The following is an 18,350-nucleotide window of genomic DNA, read 5'->3' on the forward strand; positions in this document are numbered from 1 at the left end:
AGGAGCCCAGGTCGTCCGCCTGAAACTAGCTTATGCAAACCTGGGGCCAAGCGGCTATTTGTGGCCCCAGCAGCTATTTCAGGCCCCTTTACAAAATTGTTTCCCAACTGACTGTAGCATGCACCGTGCATGCTGTGGTCAGTTTTCTCAAGCAAAAAACAGCCAAACCAGCGGTCTTTAAAGGGACTGCTCGAGGTTGCCAGCACAAAGGTAAATTATTTACTTGCCTCAAGGTGGAGCCAGAATGAGCATGAGTGCTGCTCCAGGCTCCAGATTAAAACTGTGGGGTGCTGCCAGCCTCTGCTCACCCCGCTCCCGATCTCCTCTTTCCCTGGACTCACCCTGGGCCTGTGCCAGCGCCCCAGTGGCCAACTTGCATCCTCTTCAGGACCGGAACACTGGGGCACGAGTGGTATCCCCTGCACGCCTGTTGCATCCTGATGATACTATAGAGGACCTATTATGCCTAGTCCTCTTGCACAGCAGTTTTGGTGTGGCAACTTGTGACCACAGTTAGGTCCAAGCCCGAAGCCGAGTGCAAACCAATTTCAAGGCCAATGTCTTTTTTTATATCATTACCTCTTGCATTATTTCCATTGTTGCTCATATTGGGCTTGCCCCTTCTTTCCTAGTACTGTAGTATGCATCTGTTCTGTACTCCGCAGACAGTATTTCTAAACAGAATCTGCTTTTCCCTTCTAACAGTGCTGTCCAGTCCAGTTTACTCAGTTTACCCCTTGAAATCTGCCTTTCTAGAGTTGAATATTATCCTCTTTTCCATCATAAGCCTATCCTTAAACTCTACCATATTGTGGTCGCTGTTGCCAACTCTGACCTGCTCTACTACTTATTGGTTGTTACTTAATGTCAGGTCCAATAATGCCCTTGCTCTCATGGATTCATGTCACATTTTTATGCTAGGCACTGCATCACCAACCACTCTCACAAGCAGACTTTGCATCCCCAAAAATCCAGAGTGTATCTTTATATCTGCCCAATTTCTCAATAAATGATAGCAAGGCCCTGACATTGAACAGGGAATCCTTGCCAATGAACGCTGACTTAACTGGAACTTCAGTAGCTGGATTGATTGCGTACTTTATCAGACCGAGATTTTGGCTATAAGCCAGCAGGCAGTTTATTTAACTAAGAACAGGTATATGAATAATACTTTTATACTCTCATTTACAAAACAAAGGCTGGGCTATATTTCAACATCACTAGATCCCTGAAAATTATTGCTCTCTTCTTATGTGACAAAACCCTATGTTAGAGTCAAATAGCCTAGACCCCCTCCTGACTATAGACTGATTCTCTAGCTGGATTTAGGCAACCACAGATAAACTCTCAAATTGAGGCTTCGAGCCTACCAAAGGACTACAGCCTATCCAAATAGTTTAATCTTCATTATAATTAGGTTTCCTTTCACATAAAAGGCTACAGCTCCCCTCCAATTTGTAACTCTAGGAAGTAATTTGTACCTTATATAGCCAGTGTCAGCTGTGGCTGAGATGGTAGTACACTCACCTCTGGGTCAGAAGGTTGTGGGTTCAAGCCCCACTCCAGGGAGTTGTGCACATTAAGTTAAGTTGACACTCCAGTGCATTGCTGAGGGAGTAAGTGAAGAAAACGTTATTCCCAATGTCCTGGCCAATATTTCTCCCTCAACCAACATAACAAAAACAGATTATATGGTCATTTTCACAGTGCTGTTTGTGGGAGCTTGCTGTGTGTGAATTGGCTGCTGCCATTCCTGTGTGACTTCACTTGAAAAGTACTTCATTGGCTGTAAAGTGCTTTGAGATATCCAGTGGTCGTGAAAGGCGCTATAGAAATGCAAGTTAAAAAAAATGTTTACACAACCCTTGACATTGTTGAACAGGGTTTCTGTGATGCCTATTATATTGAAATCTCCCTGTCTAACAAGAAGCTCCAGGTGTCCTATTTTATCCTTGACTCCTATAGAACTTTAAGGCATCCACTTCCCCCCATATCCTACACTGATGTGTTTATTTATTTTGTCATAATTTCCCTGGGTACACTGTTATAGTCTGTGCCTGCCTACACCACTTGCAACGTCATCTAGCAGCCCTATAAACATCTAGCTTCTATATCTCTTCTATCTCCATTTTCTTCTCTCTAGGTGTCTCTTTGCCTCTTCCTCTTGCCTTTTATTTAAATGTCCTCTCCTTACTGTATTATTTCCCATCTCAAAACAAACGCCCTGTCCACCACCTGCCTGATACAGGCTCAAATCGAAAATTGCCCCCACTCTTGGCAGCATCTCACTGAGCCGGCCTCCGGTAGTTTAGTTAAATGTAATCCTCATTCGCCCTCCTCCTGAACAGACACCTCTACCAATTTTAAAAAAATGTGATCTCTACTTATTTAAACAACGTTGCCATGTCTCTCTCCGTGAGGAGGGAAGCGTTTTTCCGCCTGTAACCCGACACCGTGAGGTGGGGCTCTGACTTGGGCTTTCTGTCGGCTGGAGAAAGGAAACGCGGAAGTCAAGAGTCAGTGAGCTGGGGTAGAGTGACGGAGCCGAGCGGCAGCGCCATGTCAGGTCAGTGCCTAGTGGGACCGCAGAAAGTGCGGTCAAACCTCAAGAGGGCGAGAGCATGATGGAGCGGCCAGATCGGGTGTCCCCCCCCCAAAGCCTGGGGCTCCGTGCATTTGGTTAATTTTAACGCAAACGGCGGGCGGGGGGAGCCTTGCACTGGTGGCGCCGCCGCCTTGCTACTTTCTGGCATCTGTATGGTTTGGTTTTGTTTTGTTTTGGGATTTTCCCTCCCTTTCGGTGCTGCCTGTGATCCCCGCTCCCAAAGCCTGTCCTTGAATGATTCGTCCGGACACCACACACAGCGCCAGGGCGCAACCAGCTAACCTTGGCACCATCAGGCGGCGCCTGTCCTGTCATTGCAGATTACTCATCTAATCACAAACTTAAAAACTACCTTTCCATACTCTTTGCATTAAATCTGAACGTCAGTCCCAGGAGCAATTGGATTACATTTTGGCCAAACGTCTTATGCCATGATTATATACGTATGAAGACTGGCACTGCACGACCCAGGCCAATTCCAATTACACCAGTAAATGCCAACTCGTTCTAGATTAAAAACATTTAAATGTGCGGACCACATGAAATTACGTAACACGTTATAACACGTTTACAATGTGATTGTATGTATATGTGTATTTTAAAATTTTCAGCCTTGTTTTCAAATCCTGCCATGGCCTCACCCCTCCCTATCTCTGTAATCTCCTCCAGCCTCACAACCCACCAAGATATCTGCGCTCCTCTAATTCTACCCTCTTGAGCATCCCTGATTTTAATGGCTCAACCATTAGTGGCCGTGCTTTCAGCTGCCAAAACACTAAGCTCTGGAATTCCCTCCCGAAACTGCTCCGGCTCTCTACCTCTCTTTCCTTCTGGGCGGTCTACACAGAGCGGGATTAAACAGAGTGGACTTGAACAGAGTGTTTTATTTGGGAATTTGGAAAGAGTGGGAATTTGGAGAAGAGGAGTTGTTGCTTTTTGCCTACACTACTTGTAGTGCTTTGTGTTACAGGTAGATATTTAAATTCAGTACTCTTAACTTAATCTAGTAAGTAGTCAAGAAACTACACTGTAAACGAAGTTACCTAATTAAAAAATTTAGTTAAATTTAAATAAAACAAGGTCATATAGGGATGGCAGTGCAGGTGGTGTGCCGCAACTGCAGCATGTGGGAGTTTGTGGAGAGCATTGTAATTCCGGACAACCATGTTTGCAGTAAGTGCCTGCATCTTGAGGAACTTCAGCTCCGAGCTTCTGAGCTGGAGTCTGAGGTGCAAACATTGCGGGGCATTAGGGATGGGGAGAGTTACCTGGACATTTTGATCCAGGAGGCAGTAACACCCTTTAGGTTAGGTAGTGGTACAGGTCTGGTTAGTGGTCAGGGAAAGGAGGGTGTGACTGCAACTCAGGCAGGTAAGGGGACCCCAGGTGCAGTGCTGGAGGAGCCTCAGCCTTTGCCCTTGTCCAATAGGTATGAGGTTCTTGCTGCCTGTGTGGATGAAGGAAAAGCCAGCAGGATGGATGAGCAAGCTGACCATGGCACCATGGTGCAGCAGGCCATTCAAGTGGGGGGAGTGAAAGGGAATGTAGTTGTGTTGGGGACAGTATAGTCAGGGGGCTAGATACTATTCTCTGCAGCCGCGGTCAAGAGTTCCAAAGGTTGTGTTGCCTGCCCGGTGCCAGGGTTAAAAATATCTCCAGAACTTGGAGTGGGAGGGGGGAGGATCCAGTTGTCGTGGTCCACGTAGGAACCAACGACATAGGTAGAACTAGGAATGAGGTTCTGCTGAGGGAGTTTGAGGAGCTAGGATCCAAATTAAAAAGCAGAACCTCAAAGGTAATAATCTCTGGATTGTTACCTGAGCCACGTGCAAATTGGCACAGGGACAAACAGATTAGAGGTTTAAATGCGTGGCTCAAAGAGTGGTGTGGGAGGAAGGGGTTTCAGTTCATGGGGCACTGGCACCAGTACTGGGGAAAGAGGGAGCTGTTTCATTGGGACGGGCTCCACTTAAACTGGGCTGAGACCAGTGAAGGGGGCGGTGGGAGGATTCAGGAAAGAGCAAATTTAAAAGCAGTGTGAAAAATGTCAACCATAGTAGAGTTTGGGGTTAAAAATAAGCAGAGTGGGTCAGGAAAGGACAGAGAGAGTAACAAAGGTAATAAGGCATCAGTGACTAAGTTGACATCAAGGAAAAAGAGAAATAAGTTAAAGCTAAAGGCGCTATATCTGAAAGTGCGAAGCATTCGCAACAAAATAGATGAATTAATAGCACAGATAGGAATTAACAGGTTTGATCTAATAGCCATAACGGAGACATGGTTGCAAAGTGGCCAAGGTTGGGAACTAAATATTCCAGGATATTTAATTTTTAGAAGAGATAGGCAAAATGGAAAAGGAGGAGGGGTAGCCCTGATAATAAAGGATGGGATAAAGACAGTAGAGAGAAAAGATCTTAGCTCTGAAAATCAAGAAGTCGATTCAGTTTGGGTGGAGCTAAGAAACAGCAAGGGGCAGAAAACATTGGTGGGAGTTGTTTATAGGCCCCCAAACAGTAGTTGTAATGTAGGGCAGAGTATAAATCAGGAAATTAGAGGTGCATATAACAAGGGTAATGCAGTAATCATGGGGGACTTTAATCTACATATAGACTGGGTAAACCAAATTTGCAGTAATAGGGTGGAGGACGAATTCATGGAATATATGCAATATAGTTTTCTAGATCAGTATGTTGAGGAACCAACTAGGGAACAGGTTATTTTAGATCTAGTATTGTGCAATGAGAAAGGGTTAATTAATAACCTTGGAGTAAAGGGGCCTTCAGGGAAGAGTGACCATAATATGATAGAATTTTATATTGAGCTTGAAAGTGATTTAGTTAAATCTGAAACTAGGGTCTTAAATCTAAACAAAGCAAACTAAGTAGGTATGAGGGGTGAGTTGGCTAAGGTAGATTGGGAAACTTCATTAAAAGGTATGACGGTAGAGAAGCAATGGCTAGCATTTAAAGAATTAATACATAATTTACAACAAATATACATTCCTTTAAGGCTCAAAAGCCCCACAGGAAAAGGGATCCAACTGTGGCTAACAAGAGAAGTTAAAGATAGTATTAGATCAAAGGAAGAGGCTTATAATGTTGCCAAAAAGAGTAGTACGCCTGAGGATTGGGAGGATTTTAGAATTCAGCAAAGGAGAACCAAGAAATTGATAAAGAAAGGGAAAATAGAATATGAGAGTAAACTAGTGAGAGACATAAAAACAGACTGTAAAAGCTTCTATAGGTATGTAAAAAGGAAAAGATTAGCAAAAGTAAATGTGGGCCCCTTACAGGTTGAGACAGGAGAAATTATAATGGGGAATAAGAAAATGGCAGAGAAATTAAACAAATACTTTGTGTCTGTCTTCATGGAAGAAGGCGCAAAAAACTTCCTGGAAATAGTGGAGAACCAAGGCTCTAGCGAGATTGAGGAACCAAAAGAAATTAGTATTGGTAAAAAAAATAGTACTGGAGAAATGAATGGGACTGAAAGCCAATAAATCCCCTGGACCTGATGGCCTACATCCTAGGGTTTTGAAAGAGGTGGATATAGAGATAGTGGATGCATTGGTTGTCATTTTCCAAAATGCCTTAGATTCTAGAATGGTTCCCGTGGATTGGAACGTGGCAAATATAATTAAGAAAGGAGGGAGAGAGAGAACGGGGAACTACAGACCAATTAGCCTGACATCAGTAGTAGGGAAAATGCTAGAATCTATTATTAATGATGTGGTAACAGGGCACTTGGAAAATAATAATAGGATTGGGCAGATAGTAAATTAATTTAAATTAATTAAAGGGAAGGTCATGCCAGGAGAGCCCAGCCCCGTGATATGCTCCTCTTGCTCTATGTGGGAATTCAGGGACACTGCCGGTGCCCCTGATGACCACGTGTGCCAGAGATGCATCCATCTGCAGCTACTAGCAGACCGCATTGAGGCGCTGGAGCTGCGGGTGGATGGGTTGTTGAGCATTCACGATGCTGAGAGGGTCGTGGATAACACGTTTAGTGAGTTGGTCACACTGCAGGTAAGGGCTGCACAGGAAGATAGGAAATGGGTGACCACCAGGCGGAGCAATAGAAGCAGGCAGGTAGTGCAGGAGACCCCTGTGACCATTCCCCTCTCAAACAGGTATACCAATTTGGATACTGTTGAGGGGGATGACTCACCAGGGGAAGGCAGCAGCAGCCAACTTCCTGGCACTGGGGGTGCTCCTGCTGCCCAGGAAGGGAGGAAAAAGAGTGGGAGAGCAATAGTGGTAGGGGATTCTATAGTAAGGGGAACAGATAGGTGTTTCTGTGGCCGTAGACGTGAATCCAGGATGGTTTGTTGCCTCCCTGGTGCCAGGGTCAAGGATGTCACTGAGCGGCTGCAGGGCATTCTGGAGGGGGAGGGTGAACAGCCAGAGGTCGTGGTCCACATTGGTACCAACGACATAGGTAAAAAGAGGGATGAGGTCCTGCAGCAAGAATTTAGGGAGCTAGGTGGAAGATTAAGGAGCAGGACCTCAAAGGTTGTAATCTCTGGATTACTCCCGGTGCCACGTGCTAGTGAGTATAGGAATAGGAAGATAGAACAGATGAATGCGTGGCTAAAGGGATGGTGCAGGAGGGAGGGCTTTAGTTTCCTGGATCACTGGGTCTGCTTCTGGGAAAGGTGGGACTTGTACAAGTCGGACGGTTTACACCTGAACCAGAGGGGAACCAATATCCTTGCGGGGAGGTTTGCTAGCACTGCTGGGGGGGGGTTTAAACTAACTTGGCAGGGGGATGGGATACAGAGTGGAGCTATAGTAGGGGGTGATTTACAGCCAAATACGGAGGAAAAAACAAGTCAGTTGGGAAGGCAGAGCAAATATGTGAAGGCAAAAGGGAATATGGCAGGGCTGGAAGGCATTTATTTTAATGCAAGGAGTCTTGCAAATAAGGTGGATGAACTGAAGTTGTTGTTGAACACATGGGAGTACGATATTGTTGTTATCACGGAGACATGGTTGAGGGAGGGTCAGGACTGGCAGCTCAATATTCCGGGGTATAGAATACTCAGGCGAGACAGAGGGGGGTGTAAAAGGGGAGGGGGTGTTGCAATATTAATTAAGGAGTCAATTACTGCTGTAAGGAGGGACGATATATTAGCGGGTTCCTCTAATGAGGCCATCTGGGTAGAACTTAAAAACAAAAAGGGGGCAAGCACTTTGCTGGGAGTGTACTATAGGCCCCCAAACAGTCAGGGGGCGATAGAGGAACAGGTATGTCGGCAAATCTCAGAGAAGTGCGAAAATAATAGGGTAATAATAGTGGGGGATTTCAACTTCCCCAATATTAATTGGGATAGTCAGAGTGTGAAAGGCTTAGAGGGTGCAGAATTCTTAAAGTGCATCCAGGAGAGCTTTTTGAGCCAACATGTAGAAAGTCCTACAAGAGAGGGGGCGGTACTGGACCTAATTCTAGGGAATGTAGCCGGGCAAGTGGTGGAAGTGTCAGTAAGAGAGCATTTTGGCGACAGTGACCATAATTCGGTGAGATTTAAGGTGGTCATGGAAAAAGACAAAGACGGCCCGGAAATAAGGGTTCTAAATTGGGGGAAGGCCGATTTTAATATGATAAGGCAGGATCTGGTCAAAGTGGACTGGGAGCAGCTACTTATAGGAAAATCCACATCAAAACAGTGGGAGACTTTCAGAAGGGAAATAGAGAGAGTACAACGCCAACATGTTCCTGTAAAGGTCAAGGGTGGGACCAACAAGCAAAGGGAACCTTGGATGACAAGGGATATACAAAAATGCATTAGGAAAAAAAGGGGGGCTTTTGGCAATTACAAAAGACTAAAGATGGAGGAAGCCCTAGAGGAGTATAAAAAGTGCAGGGGCATACTTAAAAGAGAAATTAGGAGGGCGAGGAGGGGCCATGAAATAACACTGGCGAGCAAAATAAAGGAAAATCCTAAGATGTTTTATAAGTATATTAAGGGCAAGAGGATAACCAGGGAAAGGGTAGGGCCGATTAGGGACCAAAGTGGCAATCTGTGTGTAGAGCCAGATGATGTAGGCGGGGTTTTAAATGAATTTTTTGCATCTGTGTTCACTATGGAGAAAGACGATGTAGACATAGAAATCGGGCAAGGGGACTGTGACATACTTGAACATATTAGCATCGAGAGGGAGGAGGTACTAGCGGTTTTAGCAGGCCAAAAAGTGGATAAATCCCCAGGCCCGGACGAGATGTATCCCAGGCTGTTGTGAGGCAAAGGAGGAGATTGCAGGGGCTCTGACACAAATTTTCAGAACCTCTCTGGCCACAGGGGATGTACCAGAGGACTGGAGAACAGCTAACGTAGTACCATTATTCAAGAAGGGTAGCAGGGATAAACCAGGGAATTACAGGCCAGTGAGCCTAACATCTGTGGTAGGGAAATTATTGGAAAAAATTCTGAGGGACAAAATTAGTCACCACTTGGAGAGGCAAGGATTAATCGGGGATAGTCAGCATGGCTTTGTCAAGGGTAAATCATGTCTGACCAATCTGATTGAATTTTTCGAGGGGGTGACTAGGTGTGTGGATGAGGGAAATGCTGTGGATGTGGTTTACATGGACTTCAGTAAAGCTTTTGACAAAGTCCTGCATAGGAGACTGGTCAAGAAGGTAAGAGCCCATGGGATCCAGGGTGCCTTGGCGCGTTGGATCCTAAACTGGCTGAGTGGCAGGAGGCAGAGGGTGATGGTCGAAGGTTGCTTTTGTGACTGGAAGCCTATATCCAGTGGGGTACCTCAGGGATCGGTGCTGGGTCCCTTGCTGTTTGTGATCTACATAAATGATTTGGAGGAGAATGTAAAAGGTATGATCAGTAAGTTCGCAGATGACACGAAAATTGGTGGGGTGGTAAATTGCGAGGAGGAAAGCCTCAGGCTACAGGACGATATAAACGGGTTGGTCAGATGGGCGGAAAAGTGGCAAATGGAATTTAACCCTGAAAAGTGCGAGGTGATGCATTTTGGACGGACAAATAAGGCAAGGGAATACACAATGAGTGGTAGGACCCTAGGAAGTACAGAGGGTCAGAGGGACCTTGGTGTACATGTACATAGATCCCTGAAGGCAGCGGAACAGGTAGATAAGGTGGTTAAAAAGGCATATGGGATACTTGCCTTCATTAGCCGAGGCATAGAATATAAGAGCAGGGAGGTTATGATGGAGCTGTACAAAACGCTGGTGAGGCCACAGCTGGAGTACTGTGTGCAGTTCTGGTCGCCTCACTATAGGAAGGATGTGATTGCTTTGGAGAGGGTGCAGAGAAGATTCACCAGGATGTTACCTGGGATGGAGCGCCTCAGCTATGAAGAAAGGCTAAACAGGCTGGGGTTGTTTTCCTTGGAGCAAAGAAGGCTGAGGGGGGACCTGATTGAGGTGTACAAAATGATGAGGGGCATAGATAGGGTAGATAAAGAGGAACTTTTCCCCTTAGTAGGGGGGTCAATAACAAGGGGGCATAGATTCAGGGTAAGGGGCAGGAGATTTAGAGGGGATTTGAGGAGGAACTTTTTCACCCAGAGGGTGGTTGGAATCTGGAACTCACTGCCTGAAAGGGTGGTAGAGGCAGGAACCCTCACAACATTCAAGAAGCATTTGGATGAGCACTTGAAATGCCATTGCATACAAGGCTATGGACCAAATGCTGGAAAATGGGATTAGACTGGACAGGGATTGATGGACGGCGCAGACACGATGGGCCGAAGGGCCTCTTTCTGTGCTGTAAAACTCTATGACTCTAACGCGGATTTAAGAAAGGGAAATCTTGTTTGACGAATCTGTTAGAGTTGAGCTTGTAACTAGCAGAATATATAAGGGGGAACCAGTGGATGTGGTGTATTTGGATTTTCAGAAGGCATTCGATAAGGTGCCACACAAGAGGTTATTAAACAAAATTAGGGCTCATGGGATTGGGGATAATATACTAGCATGGACTGAGGATTGGTTAACGGACAGAAAACAGAGAGTAGGAATAAACGTGTCATTTTCGGGTTGGCAGGCTGTAACTAGTGGGGCACCACAAGGATCAGTGCTTGGGCCTCAGCTAGTCAGTGATTTGGATGAGGGGACCAAATGTAATATATCCAAGTTTGCTGATGAAACAAAGCTGGGTGGGAATGTAAGTTGTGAGGAAGATGCAAGGAGGCTTCAAGGGCATATAGACAGGCTAAGTGAGTGGGAAAGAACATGGCAAATGGAATATAATGTGAAGTTATCCACTTTGGTAGGAATATTAGAAAAGCAGAATATTTTTTAAATGGTGAGAGATTGGGAAATGTTGGTGTTCAGAGGAACTTGGGTGTCCTTGTACACGAATCACTGAAAGTTAACATGCAGGTACAGCAAGCAATTAGGAAAGCAAATGGTATGTTGGCCTTTATTACAAGAGGATTTGAGTATAAGAGTAAAGACGTCTTACTGCAATTATATAGGGCCCTGGCGAGACCACACCTGGAATATTGTGTACAGTTTTGGTCTACTTACCTAAGGAAGGATATACTTGCCATAGAGGGAGTGCAACAAAGGTTCACCAGACTGGTTCCTGGGATGGGGGGGATTGTCCTATGAGGAGAGATTGAGTAGACTGGGCCTATATTCTCTAGAGTTTAGAAGAATGAGAGGTGATCTCATTAAAACATACAACATTCTTACAGGGCTTGACGAGGTAGATGTAGTGAGGATGTTTCCCCTGGCTGGGGAGTCTAGAACCAGGGGTCACAGTCTCAGAATAAGGGGTCGGCCATTTAGGACTGAAATGAGGAGAAATTTCTTCACTCAGAAGGTGGTGAATCTTTGGAATTCTCTACCCCAGAGGGTCAGTCGTTGAGTATATTCAAGACAGAGCTCGATAGATTTTTGAATATTAAGGGAATCAAGGGATATCGGGATAGTGCAGGAAAGTGGAGATGAGATAGAAGATCAGCCATGATCTTATTGAATGGCGGAGCAGGCTCGAAGGACCAAATGGCCTACTCCTGCTCCTATTTCTTATGTTCTTAAAGACGCTCCTTAAAACCTACCTCTTTGACCAAGCTTTTGGTCATGTGCCCTAATTTCTCCTTATGTGGCTCGGTGTCAAATTTTGTTTTATAACCCTCCTGTGAAGCGCCTTGGGACGTTTAACTATGTTAACGATGTTATATAAATACAAGTTGTTGTTGTATATAGGTTTGTAAATGGACACAGTAGAAATTGGGATAGCTGGCTCTTTTTCCTATATAAAATGCATTCCTTTAAACTTCCAGCTATTCCGTAGTTTCAATTATGTTTGCTAAGGTAATCTGGAAAGCATTACGTTCACAAATCAGTATGGAAACACTGGTAAGGAGTGTAATTATGTTTTCACGGCATCTACTGTTTCCACAAATTAGGAACAGACCCTCAATCAATGGAGTCTAACAGAAATTGGTTTGAACCCATTCAGGAAGAATTTGAACTGGTTATCCAGTGCTTTGAAAATTGGATTGCGTATGGAAACAGGAAGCAGTCTGAATTGAGAATAACAGTTTAAATAGGCCATGAAAGAGACATACTGACTCAGAATTTGCTGGAGCAGGGAATTTTGCGGTGTTCCCCGTTGGAATTTTTATCTCATCATTCAGCTCGGAAAAAAATGGCACTGCTAATTGCTGGAAGTGCGAGCTGATAATGTGCGAGGTTAACAGGGCATCAGGAACCTTGGTGAATGCCAGGACTAACAGTCTATCTCCCTAACCAATGAGAGTGAAGGATTGAGAAAGAAACAGGAGCAACAGAGAAGGAAATAGGGTGAATTAGTCAAATTAGATACAGAAAGAGAAATCAAGATGGGGAAAGAAAGATTGTATTAAGAATGAGGAAAAAAGAGATAGGAAAATAAGTAAAAATTAAACATTTAAAAAACCTTTAGGAACAATTTACTACCTGTAGGAATGAGACTCCACTGTTCTGTTTCTGGGCTGAAGAGGTTGTGTGGCACATTAATCTCGCCATTAAAAGGGTCGTTAAGTTGTTAAGTGCCAGTCCTAACTTTTTGTGGCGAGTTTAATTCGTTTTAACAGAGCAAATGCAATTGTTTGACACTTCTGGGGAGGTTGATGGCAAGCTCCTGTTTTTGCGAGACTAATGTGTGGCGATTCGCAACTCACAGCGTATCTCTTTCTTGCCACAAATTGCTGGGTTACTTACAGATTAATAAAGGTGTGCATATGAAACTTACTGTTATTTTCCCAGTAAATTCTGGGCCATTACATTTTCTTACACTTATTTTCCCCCTCCTTTTTTTGCAAGTTTTCTCCTTTCCCCTCCTTCCCTGAAAGCGGTTGGTTGACTCATTGGTCGGGTACAGTTTAATGAGTACCAGGCACCCTCTGGTACCTTGCCTCAACAGCAGAGCAGCCCGGCAGAGTTTGTGCATATTTTTTTGTGCGGGACATGTTGTGGAGTCTGTGTTCATTGTACAGCAACACTTGTTTAAGTGAAAATGCTTTGCTTAAAGGAGCTCATCATTTTCCAGGTGCTGAACTTGTATCTGGGCTTGACAACTGAGCCAAATGTTGCTGGGACTAGCAGTCCTGTGACACCTCATTGCAGTGTTTTCTCAGACATTATTTAACGTTCAACAACAAAAGCTCTTGTTTCGGTTAGATTTGGGAAAGTAACAAACTTGACCTTTGGCGACCTCCACTTACTGGGGCAGAGTATTGCATCCTCTGCCACAGCTGGAACAGGAGCAGGGTGGGGATAGTGTGGGACAACTGTGGAGGGCCGTCTGGCCAGTCTGCCTACTGGGATGCCCCATGTGTTGATGTTTGTTGAGGTTTGGGAGGGAGGGAGGCCTGTGCTGTGGTTGCTGTGGGAAGCTGATAGCGGATGTAGGCTTGCCAACCCTCCAGGATTGTCCTGGAGTCTCCAGGAATTAAAAAATGAATTTCCCGTAAACAGTTGCGAGCAATCCAGGCAAAAAAAAATCATCAGGACATAAAAAAATCAATCAGAGATGGGGGGGAAAAAGGCTGTTTGACTGACAGTCAAGAATCAGCCAATCGGGTAACAGAGTCTGTTCATTTTCCATTTGGCCTGGGAAGGCGATGTGCCACAAGGATGGATGTGTCAGGTGACCAATGGTGGGAGCCTGAGGTCAGTTGGAGGTGGAAGGTCATATGATGAAACCTCCCTGAATATATCCAACCAGAGTTGGGAAGCTGAAATGGAAGCTTTGTGGAGAACTTAAATATGAGAGGGGAGAAATTATTAAAAAGGTAAAGAAAACATGGTGAGAAAGTGAACAAACTTGTAAAATCTCACTCATTTGAAGTAATGCTACCTCATTTTGATTTAAAAATGTAACATTTTGATACAACCCGCACTAAAGAATATAAGCAAAGCTCAATTTGTTTAAATACATCTGCAGTTTGCAAAACTTTTATCATGAATATCTAGCTCCTAACATTTCCAATGAAAACAAGGCAGTGGGAGTGGGGGGAGACTGAGGAAAAAGGATGGAGGGGGTGGTAGAGAAAGGGGGAATGGAGAGGGCAGTAGGAGAGAAACAGAAATGGAGAGAGGTAATGAGAGTGTCAGAGGAGCAGACTGCATTGTACATAGGATTACATACATAGGATATACGGCACAGAAACAGGCCATTCGGCCCAACCAGTCCATGCCCGGCGATAATGCTCCACTCGAGCCTCCTCCCGACTTTCCTCATCTAAATCTATCAGCGTAACCCTCTATTCCCTTCTCCCTCATATGCTTGTCTAGCCTCCCCTTAAATGCAACTATACTATTCGCTTCAACCACTCCCTGTGGTAGCGAGTTCCACATTCTCACCACTCTTTGGGTAAAGAAGTTTCTTCTGAATTCCCTATTGGATTTCTTGGTGACTATCTTATATTGATGGCCTCTAGTGGAAACATTCTCTCTGTATCCACTCTATCAAAACCTTTCATAATTTTAAAGACCTCTATTAAGTCACCCCTCAGCCTTTTTTCAAGAGAAAAGAGACCCAGCCTGTCCATTCTTTCCTGATATGTATACCCTCGCATTTCTGGTATCATCCTTGTAAATCTTCTCTGCACCCTCTCCAGTGCCTCTATATCCTTTTTATAATATGGCGACCAGAACTGCATGCAGTACAAGTGTGGTCTAACCTAGCATTGCGGAGATAAGCCCAACTCCACATGTTAAGAGACCGCTTTGCAGAATCAGCGACTGAGTTGCCACACCAACTAATCTTGCGGTTTCTTTCTTTTCCTGTTCCTCTTTCCTCAATCAGAAGTGTAATGCGGCCTAGAGTGAGGCTCACACCCTACACCCTGGCTGAGATCTTGTGACTAGAGCTGTGGTGGGTGGGCTAACACATGTGATCCACATTGTCTGCCACCTGCTTATCCACCAAAGGCAGCTGGGCAAAAAATTACTCTTGTTTTTTTTCTAAATGATTCTGTAGATATTGCAAAGAGCTAGGAAACACCAGTATCATGAGAGCAGGCAACAATTATTTTGGAGCATTGAGAGCTATTGTAAATGCACCCTACACAGCTTTCACCCTGCATATATTTTACAATTAAACTGCGAACTTCTGGCCAGCACCAATGATATCTGAATGGATTTACAGCAGTTAAATAGTGAGATGCATGAAGTTTAAGCTGTTCTATTTAATTTCATTGTGACTGTGCTCTTCTCTTAGGCAGTCCCTTGGAACCGAGGATGACTTGCTTGCACAGTGAAAATGAGTTCTCAGGTGACTGATGAGTCCAATGTGGGACCTACAGTCTCTGTCACAGGTGGGGCAGACGGTGGTTGAAGGGGTGGATGGGTGGGGTGCTTGGGTTGATGTGCGCTCCTTCCGCTGTTTGCACTTGGCTTCCACTTGCTCCTGGCGAAGAGACTCGAGGTGTTCGGCGCCTTCCCGGATGCTTCTCCTCCACTTTGTGTGGTCTTGGGCCAGGGATTCCCAGGTGTCGGTGAGGATGTTGCTCTTTTCCAAGGAGGCTTTGAGGGTGTCCTTGAAGCGTTTCCTCTGCCCACCTGGGGCTCTCTTGCCGTGTCGGAGCTCCGAGTAGAGCGCTTGTTTTGGGAGTCTCGTATCGGGCATGCGGACAATGTGGCCCGTCCATCGGAGCTGATTGAGCGTGGTCAAAGCTTCGATGCTGGGGATGTTGGCCTGAGCAAGAACACTGACGTTGGTGCGCCTATCCTGCCAATGGATTTGCAGGATCTTGAGGAGGCAGCGTTGGTGGTACCTCTCCAGTGCATTGAGGTGCCTGCTGTACATGGTCCATGTCTCTGAGACATACAGGAGGGCAGGTATCACTACTGCTCTGTAGACCATGAGCTTGGTGCCGGGTTTGAGGTCCTGGTCTTCAAACACTCTCTTCATCAGGCGACCGAAGGCTGCACTGGCACACTGAAGGCGGTGTTGGACTTCGTCATCGACGTCTGCCCTTGTTGACGGTAGGCTCCCGAGGTATGGAAAGTGGTCCACGTTGTCCAAGGCCTCGTCGTGGATTTTGATAATCGGGGAGCAGTACTGCGTGGCGGGGGCAGGTTGGTAGAGGACCTTTTGTCTTACGGATGTTTAGTGTAAGGCCCATGCTCTCGTACGCTTCGGTGAAGGTGTTGACAATGGTTTGGAGTTCGACCTCCGAGTGTGCACAGATGCAAGCGTCGTCTGCATAATGTAATTCGACGACAGAGGAAGGGACGACCTTGGATCTGGACTGGAGGCGACGGAGGTTGAACAGTTTCCGGTTTGTTCTATAAATTAGCTCCACTCCAGCAGGGAGCTTACTGAGGGTGAGATAGAGCATTGCAGCAAGGAAGATCAAGACGAGCGTTGGTGCGATGACACAGCCTTGCTTGACCCCGGTCCGTACGTGAATGGGTCTGTGGTGGAACCGTTGGTCAGGATCACGGCTTGCATGTTGTCGTGAAGCAGATGGAGGATGGTGACAAACTTTTGAGGGCAGCTGAATTTGAGGAGGACACTCCATAATCCCTCATGGTTGACAGTGTCGAAGGTCTTTGTGAGGTTAAAGAAGGCCATGTACAGCGGTTGGTGCTGTTCCCTGCATTTCTCTTGTAATTGACGCGCGGTGAAGATCATGTCCATTGTGCTCCTTAGTGGGTGGAATCCGCATTGCGACTCTGGGAGGAGCTCTTCAGCCACTGGGAGAGGGTGAATGAGTAGGATTTTTGCGATGACTTTTCCTGTGGCAGACAGCAGGGAAACTCCTCTGTAATTACCTAAATCGGACTTGTCACCTTTCTTGAAGATGGTCACAATTATGGCGTCTCTGAGATCCCCTGGTATGCTCTCCTCCTTCCAGATAAGTGAAATGAGTTCATGAATTCGCGCCAGTAGTGCTTCTCCGCTATGCTTTAGCGCCTCGGCGGGATTCCATCTGCTCCTGAGGCCTTGTTCTTCAGTTGTCAGGTGGCCTTTTCAACCTCATGCCGGGCTGGAGTTGTGCTGAGGTGGTAGCAGGTAGCATGTTGCGGGATGGAGTTGAGGACACTCGTATCAAAGACAGAGTCTCGGTTAAGGAGATCTTCAAAGTGCTCCTTCCAGCGGGCACTAACTGCCTCCCTGTCCTTGATGAGTACCTCTCCGTTCTTGGCCCACAGTGGGGTAGGACCTTGGGTGCTTGGGCCGTAGGTGGTCTTGACTGCGCTAAAGAATCCACGCACGTCGTGGTTGTCGGCTAGCTGCTGGATCTCCTGCGCTTTCTCCACCTACCATCTGTTCTTTAGTCGCAAGTTTTTTGTTGGACCTCGGCCTTCAGGCGTCTGTAGAGCTGCTTTCTTGCTCTTGAGTTCTGTTGCTGTTTCCAGATCAGGAATGCCTTGCGCTTGTAGCTTATTAGTTCCTGGATCTCCTGGTCGTTCTCGTCGAACCAGCCTTGGTGTTTCCTGGTTGAGTGACCGAGCGTCTCTTCACAGGTGCTGATTATGGAGGCCTTGAGTGCAGACCAGGCGCTGTGGACACTCTGTGTCTCTGAATTACTGGGAGCCATCAGGTTGGTTGTGAGACGCAGGCTGAATAGGGCTTTCTTAGTGGGGTCTTTGAGTGCTCCAGCGTTGATTTTCCTGCGGCATTGTTTATGTTGCCGCCGCTGTTTTGGGGCTACATTGATGGAGATAACAGAGCGGATTAGGGGCCAGTGCTTGGAGCGAGGGTGCTGCCATGAAGCCTTGTACTTGTTTCTCTGACGGAACAAGGTGTTGGTTATGACAAGGCCGTGTTCTAAGCATTTCGCCAGGAGCAGGGTACCGTTGGAGTTGGCTTTCCCTACCCCCTCTCTGCCGATCACACCTCCCCAAATGTCTGTGTCCTTTCCAACTCTGGCATTAAAGTCACCAAGGAGGATCAGCTTGTCGCCCGTTGGGACTTGGGACAGGGATTGTTCGAGGCTGGAGTAGAATTCCTCTTTGGTATTATCTGTGGCTTCCAGTGTTGGGGCGTACACACTGATGACCGTAGCGCACTGGTTCCGGGCTAGGGTGAGCCGAAGAGTCGTGAGGCGCTCGTTTATACTGCTAGGGGAGTCTTTGAGATGCCCAACTAGTTCATTTTTTATGGCGAAGCCTACCCCAAGGAGGCAGCATTCTTCTTCAGGTTTGCCTTTCCAGAAGACAGTGTAGCCACTGCCTTGCTCCTTGAGCTGGCCTTCCCCTGCCCGCTTGGTCTCGCTTAGGGCGGCGATGTCTATGTCGAAACGTCTGAGCTCCCGGG

At 46.2% G+C, this 18,350-nt stretch overlaps 1 protein-coding gene across 2 annotated transcripts in view; it reads left to right on the forward strand.

The window, feature by feature from the left end:
* The first annotated feature begins 2,250 nt into the window (after positions 1–2,250).
* Positions 2,251–18,350, forward strand: part of LOC147111116 (caspase recruitment domain-containing protein 19-like) — a 43,998-nt gene continuing 27,898 nt past the window's right edge. Inside the window, exon 1 of one of the 2 annotated variants that reach the window (XM_086001677.1) lies at positions 2,251–2,566. In XM_086001677.1, coding sequence (XP_085857803.1) covers positions 2,560–2,566 — 7 coding nt within the window. In that variant the 5' untranslated portion in view covers positions 2,251–2,559. The remainder of the gene's footprint in view (positions 2,567–18,350) is intronic. The other variant, XM_086001676.1, reaches the window with a different exon arrangement.

This window comes from Somniosus microcephalus, chromosome 11 (assembly GCF_052327205.1).
Source record: "Somniosus microcephalus isolate GS21.2 chromosome 11, FLI_Smic_1.0, whole genome shotgun sequence".
In the NCBI taxonomy this organism is placed as follows: Eukaryota; Metazoa; Chordata; class Chondrichthyes; order Squaliformes; family Somniosidae; genus Somniosus; species Somniosus microcephalus.